The sequence below is a fragment of the Thunnus maccoyii genome, chromosome 21 (genome assembly GCF_910596095.1).
Source record: "Thunnus maccoyii chromosome 21, fThuMac1.1, whole genome shotgun sequence".
In the NCBI taxonomy this organism is placed as follows: Eukaryota; Metazoa; Chordata; class Actinopteri; order Scombriformes; family Scombridae; genus Thunnus; species Thunnus maccoyii.
In genome coordinates, this window is record NC_056553.1 from 22,630,388 (window position 1) to 22,649,503 (window position 19,116).

Consider the following 19,116-nt stretch of genomic DNA (forward strand, 5'->3'; position numbering starts at 1 on the left):
CAGTTGCACATGAGCTTATTATCATGATATGCTCAGTTTATCCCATATCTACACTCTTGTTTGATAATTGAATAGACTTAAGTGAGGGAACTGACATGAATTCCTGGCCACTGATTACAGTGTCTGAACTGTGCGACAGTGTTTCCCGTATAAATATATTCACAATATGTCACACAGGAAAATGTGTTGTAAAGGTTTTCATCTTGAGCTTCATCTACATTATATGCAACTTTAAAAAAAGAGTCAATTTATTGTCTGACATATTGCTGGGAATAAAAATAGCTGGATTTAAAGTCAGATTGATCCATCTGAAGCAATCATTTTCTCCAATAATATAGGGAGTTTTGCTCAGTTTGAAATAATTATTTATAGTCTTCTATCAAGCCATATCTATCATTATGTTCTGACATGACAGTATGTAACAGTAGTTTTATAATAGAATTAAAATAAACAATCAACATTTTGTAATGTACTGACATTATGGAAAGAGGATGTGATTCAGAGGGCAGAAAATAAAGGCTCAATATTGCCTTAGCTACCAGATATCTGGTCCAATAATACCTTCTCTCAGTACAAATCTGTTTACTGTTACATCTCTCTGTTATACACCACTGGAAAAATACTGGGTCTTCAAACGATCTCAAACAGGATGTAGTATTTAGATATCAGATCATTCAAACATATGTGACATTTCCATAGAGGAGTCACACTGAGGGATTCACACAAGGGCTTAAATGAATGGAGGGTGATCATCTAGTGATGATAACAGATGAATGATGAGAGCAAAGTCACAACACAACTGAATATAGAAGGGGAAAGATAAACGATAAAGAAAGTAATGTGGGTGGGAAGGGAAGAAGGATGCAAAATCAGAGGCCAGGCTGTGTGTGAGGGGTTTGCTCCTTTAAATCCAGACACAGTTACAAGTGTCGTCCTGTTTTTGTCTGACGCTGCATCAGGAAAATGAAAGACTGTAATGCTCGAAGATCATAATCTTCACATGGTGTGTGACCTTATTAACTAGTTGGGTGTTAAAGAGGATGCATTAAACTGGATATGGACAAGGAGGCCCACACATTTGATCTGTACCCTAAAATAACTTGACAAATAATGTCAAGTAAAAGGAATTTGATTTTAAAACAATTTTACTGACAGATAAATCAATAATAAAATGATTGTGGAAAATCAACTATAAAATGATAGTTTAACCGGAAGATTTAATTACAGTATCTGATCTACAATAACTATTTCAGTAAGAAAATCTGTAAAAATGAAAATATGCATTAAGAACTTTGAATTTTAAATATAGAGTCCTTTAATAATAGGTTAATCAACAAACACCATGCCATTTGAATGGTATAAAAAGTAGATTTATTTGGATTGTCGAGAGGGTTCAGGATTGGATGAGAATAGTGTATGGTGGGCTGGATGGGGGTCGAGGAGAGGGATGAAGGGGGTCGATGGCATGGGGATGACCGGGGACCAAATGGAATCACAAAGTGGCTGGAGCGTCTAGGAACCCGGGGGTCGAGACTCAGGGTGGGGGACATGTCTCGATGAGCTTTCTGCTTCGTCATCCCTCAAAGTTAACTTCATTGGACTAAGTGAGAACGGGCTCTTGGAATGTCGCTGAGGTAGGTATGGAATCTCGGGGAGACTAGCGGTCGAGAGTTTTATTTATTTAATTTTAACAGGTGGCGGCTCCACTGCGGAGGAATTGGCCAGAGTACGGTTAGGAATGTGGACTGACTTTGTCGATTTGGGGAGACAGGTTGCCTGTGCGGAGAGTTTGGTAGTGGGCCAGGAAGTCTGAAGTGAGGGGCGAACGTTTGGCATAAGATGTGGTTCGGACTTACAGATAATGTGCCGAAGTGTGCGTGAAACACACAGGTGCTGTAATCAAACAATATCGACGATGGGGAGCCAGGATGATTCATAAAGGACGGATCGAGGGAGGGATGAAGGGATGAGGGTTGAGGGTCGAAGGGTGAGGGATGAAGAGATGAGGGTCGAGGGGTGAGGGATGAGGGCCGAGGAGTGAGGGATGAAGGTCAAGGGATGAGGGGTGAGGGATGAAGGGATGAGGGATGAGGGGTGAGGGATGAAGGGATGAGGGTCGAGGGGTGAAGGTTGAGGGGTGAGGGATGAAGGGATGAGGGACAAGGGATGAAGGGATGAGGGTCGAGGGATGAAGGGATGTGTGTGAAGTGGTAAGATGTGCGGCTCATAGACACAGGGATGAAACAAAAACATGAGGCAGTTAAGACACAGGGAGCAGGCATATGGGGAAATACAACCTGGCCCTAGCTAGGGCTGAAGCAGTCTGTTGCCGCCAGGATGGAATCATCGGTGTGCCAGTGCGGGGGGCGCTGGATAGGGAACCTGCAAGCGAGTGGTCGGCTGGAGCAGTGGTGGAACTGGAGGCCGTGCAGAACTGGAAAGCATGGCTTTGTAGGCTGTGGAGGGGCGTAGTGGCGGAGGCCAGAGTGAAAGTGCTCGTGGGCACAGTGTTAACCACGGCTGGAGCGAGGGGATTGGCGATGGGGGTGAGGGAAGAAACATAAAAGAAGGAGCTGAAAGTGTAGAGGTAGCTGCAGCTGAAGAAAGGGAAGAGGAAAGGATGAGGGGATGTATGTGCGGGGGTCGATTGTGCAGCCTGCAGATACGGGGATGAGAGAGAAGACGAAAAACATGAGACAGATCAGACAGGGAGGGAGCAGGCACAGGTGAAGATATGACCTGGCCCTGCGAGAGGGCTGAAGCAGTTGGTTGCGTGGTGACGTCATCGACGTGCGGCGTACAGGTGGTGCTGAGCGGGAAACCCAGAAGTGAGCAGCCGTCCGGAGCGGTGGTAGAGGCATGGATGTATAAAGAGAACTGGATACAGGAAGAGCGCCAGGCTTTGAAGCAAATTTGACATAGCGGCCAAACCGTGTAATTACAACGTCATGTGATGCACACTGGCCCAAAAATACTTTTTCCCATAGACTTACATTGTGAAAGAGACGTCTGTAAATCAGCGGATAATTTTTTCTGAGCGTCACAACCACTGTGAATGACTTGTCTCACTATCGGAATTAAAGCCGTTCGATCCAATCACATTTCAAAAGCCTAGAAGAGCCGCATGATTGAATTGTTTTATCCCCATTCAAGCTAGCCGGAGGGCTAAACCGGAAGTAGCCGGCTCGGTCAGCAAAAGTTACTAGTGCGCATGCTCTATGGGCCGCACAATGCGGAAGATCCGGGTGCTTTCATACCGGGAAGTCGATTTTTTATTGCTTCATGCGCCACTGAGCAATTTTCATTTGAATGAACTGGGTCCCGTCTCCGACGCTGTATCCAGTTCCCTTTATACATCCAATGGTGGAGGTGGAGGCAGAGAGGAGCAGGAAGAACCTGGCTTTGTTGTCAGTTCGGCGAAATGGGATTTGTATACGGAGTTCAGCCGGGACTGAGGAAGTCTGGGCTCTGTTGTAGTAGGCGGCGTTGTGACATCGGTGAGCGGCGTGCGTTGGCCCGGCGGCGGACAATGAACCCAGAGGAGCAGGAGGATTTGAGCTGCCGGCGAGAGAGTTGATGGAAGTAGAGTCTGCATAGAGTTGGAAAGTTTGTCTTTATCATCGTTTTGTAGGAGTGGGACGACCGTCTCCTTGAGAGCTCGCCGGAGGTGAGCAAACATCCGGTTGAAGATGTTAATCACTTGGAAAAGAGTCGCATCTGAGTGGGCCATGGCGATGTGTGTGGAGCGTCTGGATCCCAGCTGATTAGGGGCACGGCGTCTGGAGGAGAAATGTTCTATGTGGATGTGGTGGTGAAGGAGATATCACGTTGGTACTGCTGGATCTAGTCGTGGGCGATATGTTGCCGAGGAACGTGGATCACGGAGCACAGGCGGGAGGTAAGCGTTTGCGATGCAAGTGTGTCGTAGGTCGCATGAGAACTGAGAGGAACAAGAGAGAAAGGGGTTAGACACACTTATATAGGTATGCAGGGATGATTGAATTAGTGAGGTGCAGGTGATTGAATTTAGTGAGAGAGAGGGACGTGGTCTTGATCCTGAACCTTTGTTATAATAATAACTCTATAAGTGGTTGTGTTGATTGGCTTTTATCTTATTTATTCAGTTGAAGACGTACTCCGGTGATTTTGTATTGCCATTATATACTGTTGGACTTGCTAGGGACAGTTAAAGAAATTGTCAAGCTGAGATATCTTGAATTTTAGTCCCTAGTATGGGTCAAGCTCCAAAAACACTGCTCCTACTCTTCCCATAATGCAACTTCATAGTGTCAATCATTAGACCCTCCTTGCCTGGTGAACTTGTATGTCTTTCAAACTTCATTTCTTTTTATAGTCGATTTGTCATCTTCCAGCTCAAGTTTATTAAACCCTGATGACATCATCAGAGTTATTTTCTCATACTGTAGAAGCTCCTGCAGAACCACAGAAGATACACTCACAGCCTGAGTAGCACTCCACATGATGAGTAAATTGATCATCATGTGTAAAATTGTGTAAAACTTAATAGGAATTATTTCTAATTGGAAACAGACACCTGTGTTTCATGTTTTACTCGACAATTTAAATGACTACTGTCTCTGTATCTATGATGCAACAGGTGATGATAATAAAGAAAGAACACATTTAAATGAACATTACTGTTGAAGCATGTTTCAATAATTGAATAATTTCAATTGAAGACTAATAATAAAATGTTTCAAAATCATGATCATGGCATGTGTTTACCTCAAATAGACTGCTGGATATTCTGCAGCAAGATGTCTGTAGACTAAACAAGGTTATTCAAGAAACCAGTGGGTGGCGCCAGCTCACCACCTATGTTCCCTGGCTTTTTATTAAGAATGACCCACTTTCTCATCCACTACAGACTGAGCAAATATTTGTTGTAGTAATGTAGAAACATTACAATGTTTCTATTCTTTGGCTAGATTTCTCTTGTCAACTGCATCTTTAAGTCTGTCTGTCATATTTATTATTATAGATGATCTACAGCAGTGTGTGGCTGATGTGAGGTATATAGTGCTGCCTTGTAAAACAATGTTTAATGTTTAATACAACTGTACATAAATGAATGTAGATCTTTATGTTTTTGTCAATATTCAGTCTTAGCTGCTATAAGAGTACAGCATTTTTTCACTAATTCCAGACTCCCCAGAAAGTTTCAAAAAGATTTAAAGAGAAGCGAGAGAGAAGGTAAATGATTTTATGTAATCGCTGCATTATAGTGAGATAAAATTTCACCATTTTTTGATGTTTTCTTACTTGTAAAACTATTGTATGCTATTTTGAAATGAATTAACTGTGTTGTGTTCCTATAAGTTTGTCTGTTGTGATGTCAAGGACACCACTGCCATGGGAATAGCTATAGGAATGCTTGTTACCCAAGTGGAGTGAATTCTCATTGTTTTTTGTCCCCTCCTCTAACGGCGTCCATTCTCTCATGCGTGCATAGCTCTCATACTATCCCTCTTTTACCATGCACACTGTAAAACATCAGCACACACTTTTAAAAAGGGTTTCAGACTGTGAAAATACTGATGACAGTTGTTGGCCAGATTCCTTTTACCCAATCAAAAAACACTTATTTACAATTCACACAAACCGACTTTGCCACTGTTCAGTTTGCAAAGTCTGGCTCACATAGATTTGTGTTTATTAATCATTGCTTAATACAGAAAAGTTTCAATCAAAATCAAATCAAAAACATATGACCAAAATACTTTTTGGCACTCTATAAGCTCTTTTTGGTTGAAGTGACATTGCTATGTTAGGAATGTGTACATAAAGGACAAAGCTGGTACATGCGCTGTTGATATTCTGTACATTCTGTCACATTGTTACTGTATGTATAGTTAGGTTACCAGGGGCAACGGTGTAGCCAGGTGGTATCCTGGACTGTTTGCGGGGAAGCATCCGGAATCAGACTGTTTGCTCTGTAAGGCCTGTTGTCTTCCTAGCAAAAACATTCCCACCCCAGGGGCAAGCAGAGCATGCTGAGGCCCAGCAGTTTACCACGAGCAGGGCGGATACAGAGCATCCTGCATCCTGCATGCTCGCTGCTGCTAAACCTCGGCCATGGAGACCCAACATGGGATTAGGGGAGCTCTCATGGCACCCTATTCCCCCCCCCCCCCCCCATGCAAGGTTACATGTGTGGCTTGAGGTGGTGTGATACAGACAAGGGTTTGATGCATAAACTTTGACTTTAAGATTAAGTTTGCATGTGTATGATTTCAGTCTGAAATTCATGTTTTTCTTTCTTTTTTCATTTAAGGCAGTAGGATAGAAAAGTGAGACCAGTAATAGAGAGAGGTGGTGAGAGGTGCTTAGTTGTGCAGCTTAAGAATTTTTGTTTAAAAATATGTAGGATTTTAAGTTATATACTGTATGACCAGCTGGCAAAATTTCAGGCATCATTTATTAAAACAATGTGCACACAATATCAACATTTCCCTTTTTAAATGTTCTTCATTTCAATCTTTTTTTTTTTTTTTTTTTTCAAAATTTAAATATTACAACAAAGGAAAAGGTTGGATATTACATAAATCTTATCATATTTACTGGAAGTGATTGCTATTTATATGAGATGCTCATTTTACAAACTTACTTAAATTAAACAAATATGATATTTGTGCTGAAATATTTTTTGGGAAACCCCAACAACACTCTTAGACTCCCAGGTAAGAGCCATTGTAAAAGAATGGCTTGTCTGTCACACAGTGACCTACGACCTCAGGTGTCCATCTCTGGACCTTGGGCTTGCCGTCCTGGCCTGGTCGGACAATGACAGTGCTTCTGGATGCCACTGAAGGGTCTTCATCGAAGAAGTTGAAGGGTCGGAGGAAGAAGCCCACTGCGTTGCCAGGTGTTGCTGTGTTGGGGATGTCCTCAGAGTGAGGCACATGCAGGAAGCCCACTGTCACCCAGGCTACCAGGTCCTGCACACAGGAGAGTAAACATTACGTTACAATTTTGTCATTAGGACACATAAGAGGTGGTTTTATCTACTTTAAAGTGCAAACAGTAGAAAATGTCAGCATTTAGGAGTTACCATGATTGTGAATGACCAGAACTGACTCTCTTAGTCAGAGCAAACTTAAGCCATTGACATAACCTCCTGGAAAAACACTCCCTTTTTCTCTGACATGTAAACTACATTTCTAGGAATCTATTTGAAACATCAAATAGGATGTGGTCCTTCACGTAATTGTGAGTTCTTGTACAAATAAAAAAAAGGGGGCTGTTCATTTTGCTTTGCTTTACTCATCATTGATCCCCAAATACTCAAAAACCATGTAACTTTGATTTTAAAAAAAAATGTTGGTAATTATCAGATTACACTGAATGATCCAAATAAGGGGGTGAATAATCTATTTCTCACTGATTTTTTCTTTTGTAATATTGACAGAATATGTTATTGGTAGTTGCCAACTGTGTCAATTGAGGTGATGGTGTTTAAATAATGCTCTTCAACATCTGCAAAGCAATTTGGAATCAGCTGTTTGATTTTTCAGTGAGGATAGTGGCATAGTTCAACACTGTTTGCCTTCTTTCTGAGAGCAAGAAGAATGTCAATGTCAATCTCACATGCGTCTTGCCTTTCAAGGACATTGTGGACAAATGTAATGTTCCCTGACCGTCCTCGTAAAAGTACACTGTGGACAAGTGTATCATACATGACCAGGGAATGTAGATGTGTTCAAATGAACTACTGTACCTGGTTGACTATGTCTTCATTGTTGCGGATGTAGTTCTCAAAGGACACAGCAGGTTCCCAGGGGTCATTCTGGGTGTAAATGCTGCTGCTGCTGGCCTCACTATCTTTATGACGAGTCACAGCCAGAGGATACCTGCAGGGAGACAGGCCAGCAGATGATCAGTTTTTCATACTATCGGTCACTCAGACATCTGACTAGAAAGTGATTCATATAGAAAAAAAACAACACTTTAGCCTGTCCTGTCAAGTTTTTTCTCCTGTTCATATAAACAGGGATAATTCTACTATTAAACATAGTGATCTCCCCCTGGGAAATGTTTGACTGTCTGCTGCATCTCTATTGACTCCCAAACCATAACTCTACTTTGACCTAATTTCTAGCCAAACTTCAAATCCTTAGATTAACCTCTTCAACCCTACTGATCCTCTGCTGTGTCAATCATTACATACAAATTGTGTTGTGTGAGCAAACTTTGCTCAGATCCACAGAACCTAAGTTGAAGTGGACATCCAAAAGTTAGTGTTTCAGAAGATACTAAAAATGTGGAAATGTGTATAAGATGACAGACAAGATATCCATTTGATGGAATGGCGGTAACCATAAAAGCATGGTATAGACATTAAATGTTTAGGCTATATATGTCTAGTAACACGAGTAGAAAATATTTGTATTACCTTGACCAACTGATGCCATTTTCCTCCCTCCAGCCTCTTGGAAGCACACTATGGGCATGTGAGTTAAACTGAATACGGTAACCCTTTTGATGTCCCCACTTATTTTTCTCATTGGGGTTGAAAAAGTGCACATAGCGGGGAAACTTTTTGCCAAAGCGGAAAGCAGCAGTTCGTTCCGTCTTGTGTTCTGTCCTGTGGAGTTGAGACTGGACAATGAAATTACTGGGGCTCCAGGGATTTGTGAAGTTGACAAATTTCAGATCCATGGTCTCAAAGCTGTTCTCTCGACCTGTGCCAGAGTAAAGGGAAAGAATTGTCAGGAGAAGTTAGATGTCAAGGTATAAGCAGTCTGTTGATATTTGTATATTTACTTTTGCAATAGAAATAACCATTGCTAACCCTTCCAGTAGAGTTAGGCTGAATACACTAATCCAGACATGTTTTACAAGATTAGTTAGTTATGTGCCAGTTGTACTGGCTTGATGGGCCAACACTGTTTTCTTTATGACAGGGTAAAGTCCAGAAAGCCATCTTATCTGGACTGGCATCAATAAAAAACTCAGCCAAAACTAAGTTTCTGTGCCCTTTCTTTCACCTCTTTCCAGAATCTTCAAACTTCAAAATACACAGCATAAATACAATATATTAGGATTCTTGTAAGGGCAATAATTAGTCACCACTTCCTTTTAAAGACCCCAATGGAGGTATGCTTTGAACCTACAGTCTTCTTGTGTAGTTTTTAAAAAACGTTGTGAGATGTGGTTTACCCAAACCTATGGCAAGACCAGAACCAAAGTTAAGTCCAATGTCAACATTTTAAAAATGTCCCCTTTTCACAGTATCTGTGCATTGCAAGTACAGTATTGGAAAATATTGGGGTTGTGGAAAATAAATCTATGATGGTACATAAACTCTGGTATCCTGCATGAAAGTCTGATGTGTGTGGGAGAAAACCTTCAGCTGGACCAGATGTCTTCAGGTCTTCACCATACTGTTCAATTTCTCATAAAAGAAAACACATCGATCTCAAAGAGCTTGGTATAGAAATAGGTTTACTAACTATAAATTCAAACAAATTACACGTGAACCAAGGTGGTCCATGGAGCATCTAGAACAGAATCAGAAAAAACTAATTTTTACACCCTAACCCCTGCCTCTGTGGAGCCTAACAGTAAGTTACCTCGTATTATTGTCACTCTTACCTGTACAATTCCCAGGTATTACCTCATTAAAACCACATCCTTATATAGTCAGGTTACATGAGGTTTTTTTTGTTTGTTTTTTTTCTCAAAACATAATGATGGGTACTGATGTTATGCCTATGCATAATTGTCAACACACTCTGCTTTGAGTCCATAACATGTCCTTTAATCAAGCACTTGCACCACTCCTATCCTGCACCATTATCTCATATTCTTGAGCATTCCCTACTATGCTGACTGTTTTAATCATGTTTAATGATAATCTCTATAGGAGTAGGCATCAAACACCTGCCTGCACCAGTCAGTTCTATATAGCATTATATTTCTGAGGCACATCTAAAGCTACAAAAATAAGTGATTAACCTTGACTGTTTGTTCACTTAGTAAGACTGAAACACGTAATATCAAATAACTGATTCATTTCCATGGTAAATGATATATAACTTGATCAGTACTATATTGATGATATCCGAATAGATACTAATTTCCCATGTGTTACACTCTTTAAGTTCTGCATTGCTACATGAAGGGCACACTGCTTTCTGAATTACACTCAATTATGGCACTGGACATGTATTGTGAGGTGTGTAATCCTCCAATATGGACGCAATTCCTCTGATCCTGGGCTGGGTTATCCACAAATGCTGAATTTTGCTTTTGTTGAGGTACAAATGTTCAACAGAGTTACTGATTTAAAATGGGCCTAAAAAAACTAGGTGATTGTAGTATACTACTCACCGGCAATATCCAGGTCAACTTTATAGTGGATGAGGTGTGTGTGCAGGTTCCCCAGCACATAGTTGTACACCTTGGAGCCATAGTGAAGTCCATTAGGTGTAAAGAAAGTGGCATGGATGTATCCGGTGGCGCTGACCTTCACCTCCACCACACCATTCTGGTAGAAGTGGAAGTCCCAGATGTAATCATAGTTGTAAACTGTCGAAGTTGTCCGCAACACCAGCACTGTATTCTCCAGTCCTCCGTAGAAGTTGTATCCCCCCTTGAAGTTTGAGTTGAAATGCCTTCTCAGAGGCGTAGCAGTGGTCATCTCAAAAATACAGAGTGCATTTTTGTGGCGCACAGGTTTGTCTGTGTCAAAGTAGTGGTGAAGGTCGACAAAGGTGGCAATTTCTGGACAGTCAATTCCGGGTGCTAGTTCAAAGGATGAGCTTCCCATTGCCCAGCCAGCATCTATGTACTTTGTTTGCATGGCAGCAGGAGTGTCACCAGCATAGAAGGCAATAGCTTCTTGGAGGCTGATTTCATAGGCGATCCTTTCTCCATTAAAACGGAGATCAAAGACTTGAAGCCCAGCTGATGAGCGGACTCGATAGGCGAAAGACCATCCGGCATACTCTACAAAGTTGCCGTCAACTTGATAGCGAGATCCCTGAGGCTCCACGAGCTTCGGACCATGGATATTAGTGCGAGTGTTGCTGTGACCCCGTGGGATGAAGGTAGAGTAGAGGTCACTGTCATCATGGTCGGGTAGTTTGACCTTCTCTACAGCTCCTGATTCATATTTTTCTAACAGCTCTTCCAAACTATCAAAGTACATACTGTTGTACCAGACCTTCTCAACAGTCCACTTCTCTGGGTCCAGATCCTGATGGTTAATCAGTACCTCAAACCCAACTGGGTGGATGAAATAACCTTCCACCATCTTCTGCAACATGATCCAGGTTCTCCTTTCACCTGGACCCAGCCCTCGGGGGGCTATGTCTGAGAACGTCAGGCAGCGGTCAGAGCAGTTAGTGAAGGAAAACCCTCCTGTGGTCTCGAAGAGAAGCTTGTGAACTTTAGTTGTGATCTTATCAAGGATGTCAATAATAAATTTATACTCTACAGCACTAATAGGTCTCGATTCAAACCGGACAGGCCTATCCCCCTTGAATGTCTTGACTTCATGGGTATCTGGGGATGGCAGAGGACTGACAATGTACTCAGTGATGTTGGGCTTGGTCTGGCTCCCAAACTGGATTACCACACGGGCTTGACGTGGGGGTTTGGCTTGTCCACGGTCCAGAGCTCTCAGGGCTTCATGTTTCCTTGGCAGATGGAGTTCCATCAGTAAGATGCTGTTCTTCTTCAGAGTCTTACTGTGAGCATCAGTGAGCCCCATCTCTGGAATACCGTGCAGGTAGTCACGGACAGCCTTCATCTCTCGAACTGTGAGGTCGGCAAACATGGGGGCACCATGATGAGCCCAGTTTCTTGCTTGGGAAGCACCACAACCAGCTAAGCAGACCAGCTGCAGCAGACAGAGAAGCCTCATGGCTAAAATATAACCAGAAAAGAAAAATCAAGCATGAACTTGAAGAAGAAAACGATCAAAACTTAGAGTGAATTTTCACTCTTGAAAAGACACCAAATTATACATAGTTTTGTTCATCTGAGAGGTGCAGAAAGAAGGACTCACACCCCCTTCATCCAAACCCCCTTCTAATAAATTAAAGAAACAAAACCCAAGAGTACCATCTCTCCTACAGAATTCCAAGAAAAGACTTGGCTCTCTTGTCTTCATCTTCTCTTCTCTTCACAGCTGGATAAGCAAGACTTCTTTGTTGTTGTTTTTTTTGCTTTTATTATGTCAGCCTGTCCTCTTCCACTCCACAGAAACACAAACAGAACTCTATGTCTCCCCCTCCGGATACAAGACACTAACATTCAACAGTGTCCCTGTCTCTCTTTGTTTATCTTCTTGCACTGTTTGTGCTGCACACTTATGAGATATACTGCACTCTTGTATCAGTTTTAAAATTCCCATCAAATTCTCAATGTAATTTGCTGTTATGCTCCAAAATTAATTTGATTCAATAACATGCTTACATAATGGCATTTATATAATGATGTTGTGAGTAGTTCCATACTTCCTTGAGAAACACTTGCACCTCTGTGTCAGAAACAAAGAAACAAACCAAGCTACTGTACCTGTAAGTGTTGTCCTGTTTCAAGCAGAAACTAGGTTGATCTGTCCAGTTCTCCTGCCTCAGCAATGAAAGAAAAGTGTCTCATAGAAGCAGCAAACGCTACTACTACTTATATTTAACCTCCTACTTTGAAGTGTAGGAGGCGGATTGGCCAACAGTGGGTTGTAAATATGATGAAGTAACAGGCACTCTTCATAGATAATAAATCCTGCAGAAAGGGCTTTGTTGTAAGTGGTGCAAGTGATCTGGAAACAGGTCCCAAAGGTCAAATATTTATACTGTCTAAGGAAAAGCACGGGGAGGTGGCATTGGGTGAGAATTAACAATGCATGGATGATTGATCTCTTGTCTCCTGGGGACATTGCCTTTGTTTAAATTTGGTAAGCAATTTGGTTACTAGTATTATAATTCCTGGTGGGAACTGTAAATGAGTTTAGCATTGGTGCTTGGAAAATTGTGGAAAAAAAAAAAAAAAAAAAAAAAAAGCTTTGACAATGGTTGTAACTGTTCAGGTTGTAATTTGTTGAATTTTTGCAATAAAAATTAATATGTCAGATACCATCAAGAAACCTGGAAATGATCAGTAAGTTTGAGGATTCAGAAAACAGAAAACACAAGACGTTGAAGAATAAATATTTAAGTTCAGCACTATTTCTAGGTCAGCAATCAAATTTAAGCTTATTTGTGGCAGTGACCAACTTAACTCCTTTGTACAAAAGGTCAGATTTCCTTGAGTTGTACCCTTCCACTGAAGCATGTGTTCAGGTGACACTCAGGTGGATTTGATCTACTCTTCAGAGGCTCGTTGGTAGGCGTTTTGAAGACTGAATTAGAGACGGCAATGACAAACAATCTGACCCAGATAAAGTCCGAGCTGCAAAGCGTGAATACGGAGCTAAATGCTAATATAGCGGCTATCAGGTCGAAGGTGGATGTACTGAAGGTGACTGTGAATGACATGGAGGGCTCACTGTCAACATACACTGACAATGTGGTTTCACTCAAAAGCAAAGTGGACAAACTTTTGGCCCAACTCGTTACTCATCATGGGCACGATCCATGCGACCACAGTTTCCACCCTGCTTAAAGACGCTCTCGGCTTAGGAAAAGAGCCAGTTGTGGACCATGCGCATCGATCCCTGCAGCCTAGGCCAGGACCCGGCGAACGTCTGTGTCCCATAATAGCACGTTTACATTACTATGCAGACTGTGTTGATATCCTGCGACGTGCCAGAGCCCAACAGCGAATCCAGGTGAATAATTTAATGATCTTTATCTTCCCGGATCTCACTGCACGGACAACGCAGCTTTCAATGATATCAGACGCCAGCTCAGGGACGTCCCGGGCATATGATTTGGGCCGCTACATCCAGCGCGCCTCTGGATCACTAGAGGGGATGTCACAAGGGAATTTACATCACCTGGTGAAGCCGTAGCTTTCGTTAAAACTCTCATGTAGACCTGGGTTTGTTACTGCAAAGTTATTGAAACACGGGTTTAAGTGTGGGTGCCACTGCATCTATGTTACTCTTTAAAGCAGTGGTGCTGAAATGACTTTTAACAGCACTGTCTGCAAATAGTTCTGCATATTATATCATTATTTTAAGATATGCTTGGATCATTTTTTGATATAGATGGCACCATGACTCCCGCTGTTATGACAGGCAGTCAACATGCTGCACAAGTTTCTTTGATGGTTCTGAGCTTTGTGTTGTCTGATAATTCAGCCCTGCCTTTCCACACATTTTTACCATTATTAATTATTACATTATTAATGTTACAAGCCCAAATGTAAGATTTATCAGTTGGAATATTAAGGGGTTAGGAGGTGCTGTTAAGCGGTGTAGAGTGTTTTCTCATTTAAAACATTTGAAGCCTGACATTGTTTTTTTGCAGGAAACCCACATGAGGAACAAAGATCAAGTTAGACTGAAATGTCCCTGGGTTGCTGAGGTATTCCATTTTAGCTTCAACTCAAAGGCCAGGGGGGTTGCCATTTTGATCGGTAAATCTGTCCCATTTACTCTAACTAATACCATATCTGACAAAGACGGCAGATATCTGGTTGTCTCAGGTACTCTATTTCGAGTGCCTATCCTATTAGTTGATGTATATGCACCAAATTGCGATAATCCTAGTTTTATGAACAAGTTGTTTGAAAATCTACCATCTCTGAGTGAATGTTTTTTGATTTTGGGAGGAGACATGAACTGTGCTATTGATCCTCAATTAGACCGCTCTAAACCCGGTTCAACCTAATCATTAATGGCTAAGGCCATTTGCAATTTCATGTCCAATAATGGCTATGTTGACCCCTGGAGATTTCGTAATCCGAGCGGTAGGAAATACTTTTACTCGCATGTGCACCGGACCTTCTCTCGTATAGATTATTTCTTTGTAGATGCTAAACTTATGCCAAAAGTGACAAATGTCTTGAATCATCCAATTATGGTCTCAGATCATTGGCCTGTGTCCATAGATGTTCAGATTTCCCCCGGACCTTGCTATCCCACCCATTTGTGATTCAATATGTCACTTTTATCTTCATAAATTTATTACAAATGCTCTTAACCACTCTGATTCGGAACCTATCTCTAAGGCGCTATTGCGGGAGTCCTTAAAAGCATATCTGCAGGGTCAGATAATTTCATACTCTGCACACATAACAAAATTAAGGATGTCAACTATTCAAAAGCTATCCTCTGATTTAGAATCAGTGGACCAACAGCTTGCAGCCACCCCATCTGTCAATTTTTTAAAGCTTTTCAGGCCAAACTTATTCCATTACTGCATTCTGTTTATGTTGAATCTCTGTCTCTTGGTTTTCTCCCTCCTACATTGAGACAAGCCTCTATTAGTGTTCTCTTAAAGAGGGACAAAGATCCGGATCTCTGTATCTCCTATAGGCCAATCTCTTTAATGAACGCAGGTACAGAGATTCTGGTGAAGGCCTTGGCTCGCTGACTTGATAAGGTCCTTCCAACAATCATTTCCAAGGAACAGACTGGCTTTATAAAGGGGCGTCAGCTCCATTATAATGTTCGAACTTTGTTAAATGTAATCTACTCAAAAGAAACAACAGTTACACCTGAAGTAGTGATATTGATTGACACCGAAAAGGCATTCGATCGAGTTGAATGGGGTTATCTATTTGCGGTCTTAGCTAAATCGGATTTGGCAAATGTACTCCAGCACCATGTCTAAGGTTTTCTCAAGAACTATTGACACTTCACCAAATATTTGCATTTATGGTCTTCTGAAAGAATATACACAATACTCTGCTAAAGAATTGGGAGTAATAGCTTTTACATCTGTGATTGCTAAACGCCACCTCCTTCTTAACTGGAAATCCACAACAGCTCCTTCCAACACTCAGTGGATTAAGGAGGTTATGTCCTTTTTAAAAGTAGAGAAAATTAGGTATTCAAGAAGGGGAAACTTGAACAAATTCCACAATAATTGGCAACCGTTTATGGATTCCTTTGCAACAATGTAACCCCCCCCTTTTTTTTCTCCTTTCTTCTTCTCTTCCATTACTGTTGTTTATTTATTTTTATTTATTCTTGTGTTTATGTGACCAGTTTAACAGTTTAATTATATAGACTATGTCTAAATACCCTTTTCACTGTATTGTCTATTTGGTTCTATATATATATATATATATATTGTAACTGTTATTTGTTCTTGAAAATGTGTAAACTTAAATCTAATGGTGTATACAAACACGTCTAATGCTGACACCAATGTGCCCAGATATATGTAAGTGCCTTTGTTATTTTTGTATACACATCAATAAAAAATATGAAACAGAATAATCATGCTGTTTAATCAGCATCTTGATATGCCACACCTGTCAGGTAGATGGATTATCTTAGCAAGGGAGGAGTGCTCACTAACATGGATTTAAATAAGTTTGTGAACAAAGTTTGAGAGAAATAAGTCTTTTGTGGGTACAGAAAAAGTCTATTTAACTTATGAAAAATGGGAGCAAAAACAACAGTGTTGCATTTATATTTTTGTCCAGTGTAAATCTGTGATTATGTTATCATGACAGCAAGAGAAGTAGCTGCAGCTGGAGCATCATCCCATCATCACCTCTGGCCCTCAGGAGTTGCCTTCACTCAGGCCTCTAATCCTCCAGGTCTAAAAGCTCCAGGGTGAAGACAGCACACTGGGTGTGTACATAGTTTATGTTCAGTGTAATGCTTTTTCAACAGCTGCTCTGTTTTTCTGAGTGCCAGTAACCTCACTGTCACAGTCACCAGAGAGTCGACCTGATCTGAACTGAAAGGTTCTCTGTGATCACAGCAAACAGATGCATCTATTACTCTGACATCAGGAGATCTGGATCAATGGACCTGATGCTAAACATGCACATGCATATATTTCATAGTGTAAGTTGTTTTTAGTTAAGAAATGTTTATTTTGCTTGTCTGTGTTTTTTTATTTAGCCTGGTAAAAGCTGCTGTGTCTCCTTTAACTGGTCTCATCTTCAGTTCTTAAGTACATCAGTGAAACATGGTGGGGAGTTAAAGTTTTACTGCTGTTGGTTCATAAACAGACAGTTTATGCTCATTATATCACATTCAGTCGTACTGACTTCTGTCCCTCCATCGTCTGTCCAGACTCTTCTGGTCATCCTCCTTCACCTCAGACCTTCATACATCCCTCTTCTGGTCAGGCTGCAGCCTCAACAACCAGCTCTGACAGGACGCTGCACATTAAACCTGTCCTTAAGACAAATACAATAGGTTGTACACAATTACACAATTTTTAACAGTGAAATTATTAATTAGACAGTTACACTGCACTTTAGAAGACATGTAAGAGAACACATATTGACAATGATCAATATGGTGTAGCTCAATTAGCACATGCAACTTTTCTGGCACAGATATTATGATTTTGGTCACCTTATATTTGTAGTGTTATTTATAATCATAACGTTTCCTCAAGCCTGAGTATGTTATGCAATCAAGAGATACCGTTACTAAACGCATTAAAAAACACCTTGAGGAGAAGGATGAGCTAAAAGTCAAACTAACGTTAGCTCTGACCACTGACTGCCAGACAGCTCTTACAAACGAAAGGGGGTGTCGGTCTGTCGAAAGCAAAATTAACCGGAACTGATATCCCTTATTTCTACATTTTATGATGTTAACTTTCATGGTACACAGATGTTTTGTGGGGTGAGTCAAACTTCAGAGTTGAATCTATGTTTAGCTATGCAGATTCCTGGGCGCACGTCAAAACAATACACCTACGTGAGTGACTGACCATGAATGACTGAATGAGCTAGCGGTCATTTACATTCGCTGTAGGACTGTGAATATGTCACTTTATTAATTTTTCAGAAGCGAAAGTAACCATTTAGATTGCCAATGTGTGGTCAGTTTATACGGGTGACGCCTATATGGAAATTTGCTCAGACGCTTAATGATAAGTTGCTCTACTGTCCCAGAATTGTCAAATTTCAACTGAAGGTGCAAAATATTGAACTGAGGGTGCAATGCATGATTGTGCACCCTCGCAGGCTTAACCGTGCCCTCTACGACGGTCACCAAAATACCACACAGATGCACAAAGTGAGTTTCATATACATACTTTTGAACCTACATATGTGCCTAAGGCAATAAGCAATACATATATTGTTTAAAGGAAACAAAAATCTAGTTTTTTGTTCCAAAATTTAGGTCGTTGAATATAAACTCCTCTGAGGACATGACTTCAATGTCCTCAGTGGTAGCTACAGCCCTGCTTGTTGCTAATGTCTGTCAGTATCAGTTGTGAGACTCTAAACTTAAACGGCACTTATAATGTTGATAATTTCCCATCAGTAAAGAAGTATTCTTACTATCATGATATCAGTCATGGTTCCCAGAACCATGATTGTCTGTAGAGCAAGTTCATATTTGTGGTTTTGAATGAAATGTCTCAAAAACTAGTAGATGGTTTACCAATCATGACTTTGGTGGTCAAACATTTAACTTTTCCAATACTTTGTTTTTTTTTGACCAAATACTTGCAAAACTAATGACAGTCCCATCAGACTCAGCTGTTGGCCTATTTTTTCTTTTTGTCATTATTAGCAAATGTCAACATACTAAGATGCAGAAAATGGAAATCATTATACCTGATAATCATCAGCAATTTAGCATTGTCATTGTGAGCATGCTAGCATGCTGATGTTAGCATTTAGCACAAAGCACAGCTGTTCAGTCTCACAGAGCTGCTAGCATATTACAGTTGTCTTTCTTTCTGTTTGAGGGTTAATATTATGATTGTATATTATATATCAAGCTTTTCTTCTAACTCACCACCCTGAACCTCCTTTTCTGGCTCCATCCCCTCTGCTCTCACCCTTCTTCCCATAAATGATAATGATGCAGGGCTAAACTAACAGTGACTCAGCTCATTGCTATTACCATTAAGATGCACAATGAGTCCAAGGCTGAGAGAGAGCTAGCTAGGGGTACATGGAGGAAAAGTCAAGTAGTCAATTATGACACAGTGTTTTGCTTATACCATTAAAGACAATGGTATCTTTTCCTTCCTCTCCTCCTCGCTTAAG

The 19,116-nt window shown here is 41.0% G+C and overlaps 1 protein-coding gene across 8 annotated transcripts; it reads right to left on the bottom strand.

Annotated features, from left to right (window-relative positions):
• Positions 1 to 5,002: 5,002 nt before the first annotated feature.
• On the bottom strand, positions 5,003 to 18,964 carry aoc1 (amine oxidase copper containing 1). Of its 8 annotated transcripts, none has more exons than XM_042399223.1 (6): positions 18,863 to 18,964; positions 17,130 to 17,272; positions 10,354 to 11,892; positions 8,414 to 8,702; positions 7,739 to 7,871; positions 5,003 to 6,959 (listed from the first exon to the last, which is right to left on the bottom strand). In XM_042399223.1, exons 2-6 carry the CDS (start codon positions 17,182 to 17,184, stop codon positions 6,690 to 6,692), a joined length of 2,286 nt encoding a protein of 761 aa, XP_042255157.1. In that variant the 5' UTR covers positions 17,185 to 17,272; positions 18,863 to 18,964; the 3' UTR covers positions 5,003 to 6,689. The 8 variants fall into 8 exon arrangements, with proteins under 8 accessions (XP_042255157.1, XP_042255163.1, XP_042255156.1 ...); XM_042399229.1 differs by having other exon boundaries at positions 17,146 to 17,277; XM_042399222.1 differs by having other exon boundaries at positions 17,130 to 17,277.
• Positions 18,965 to 19,116: the final 152 nt, after the last annotated feature.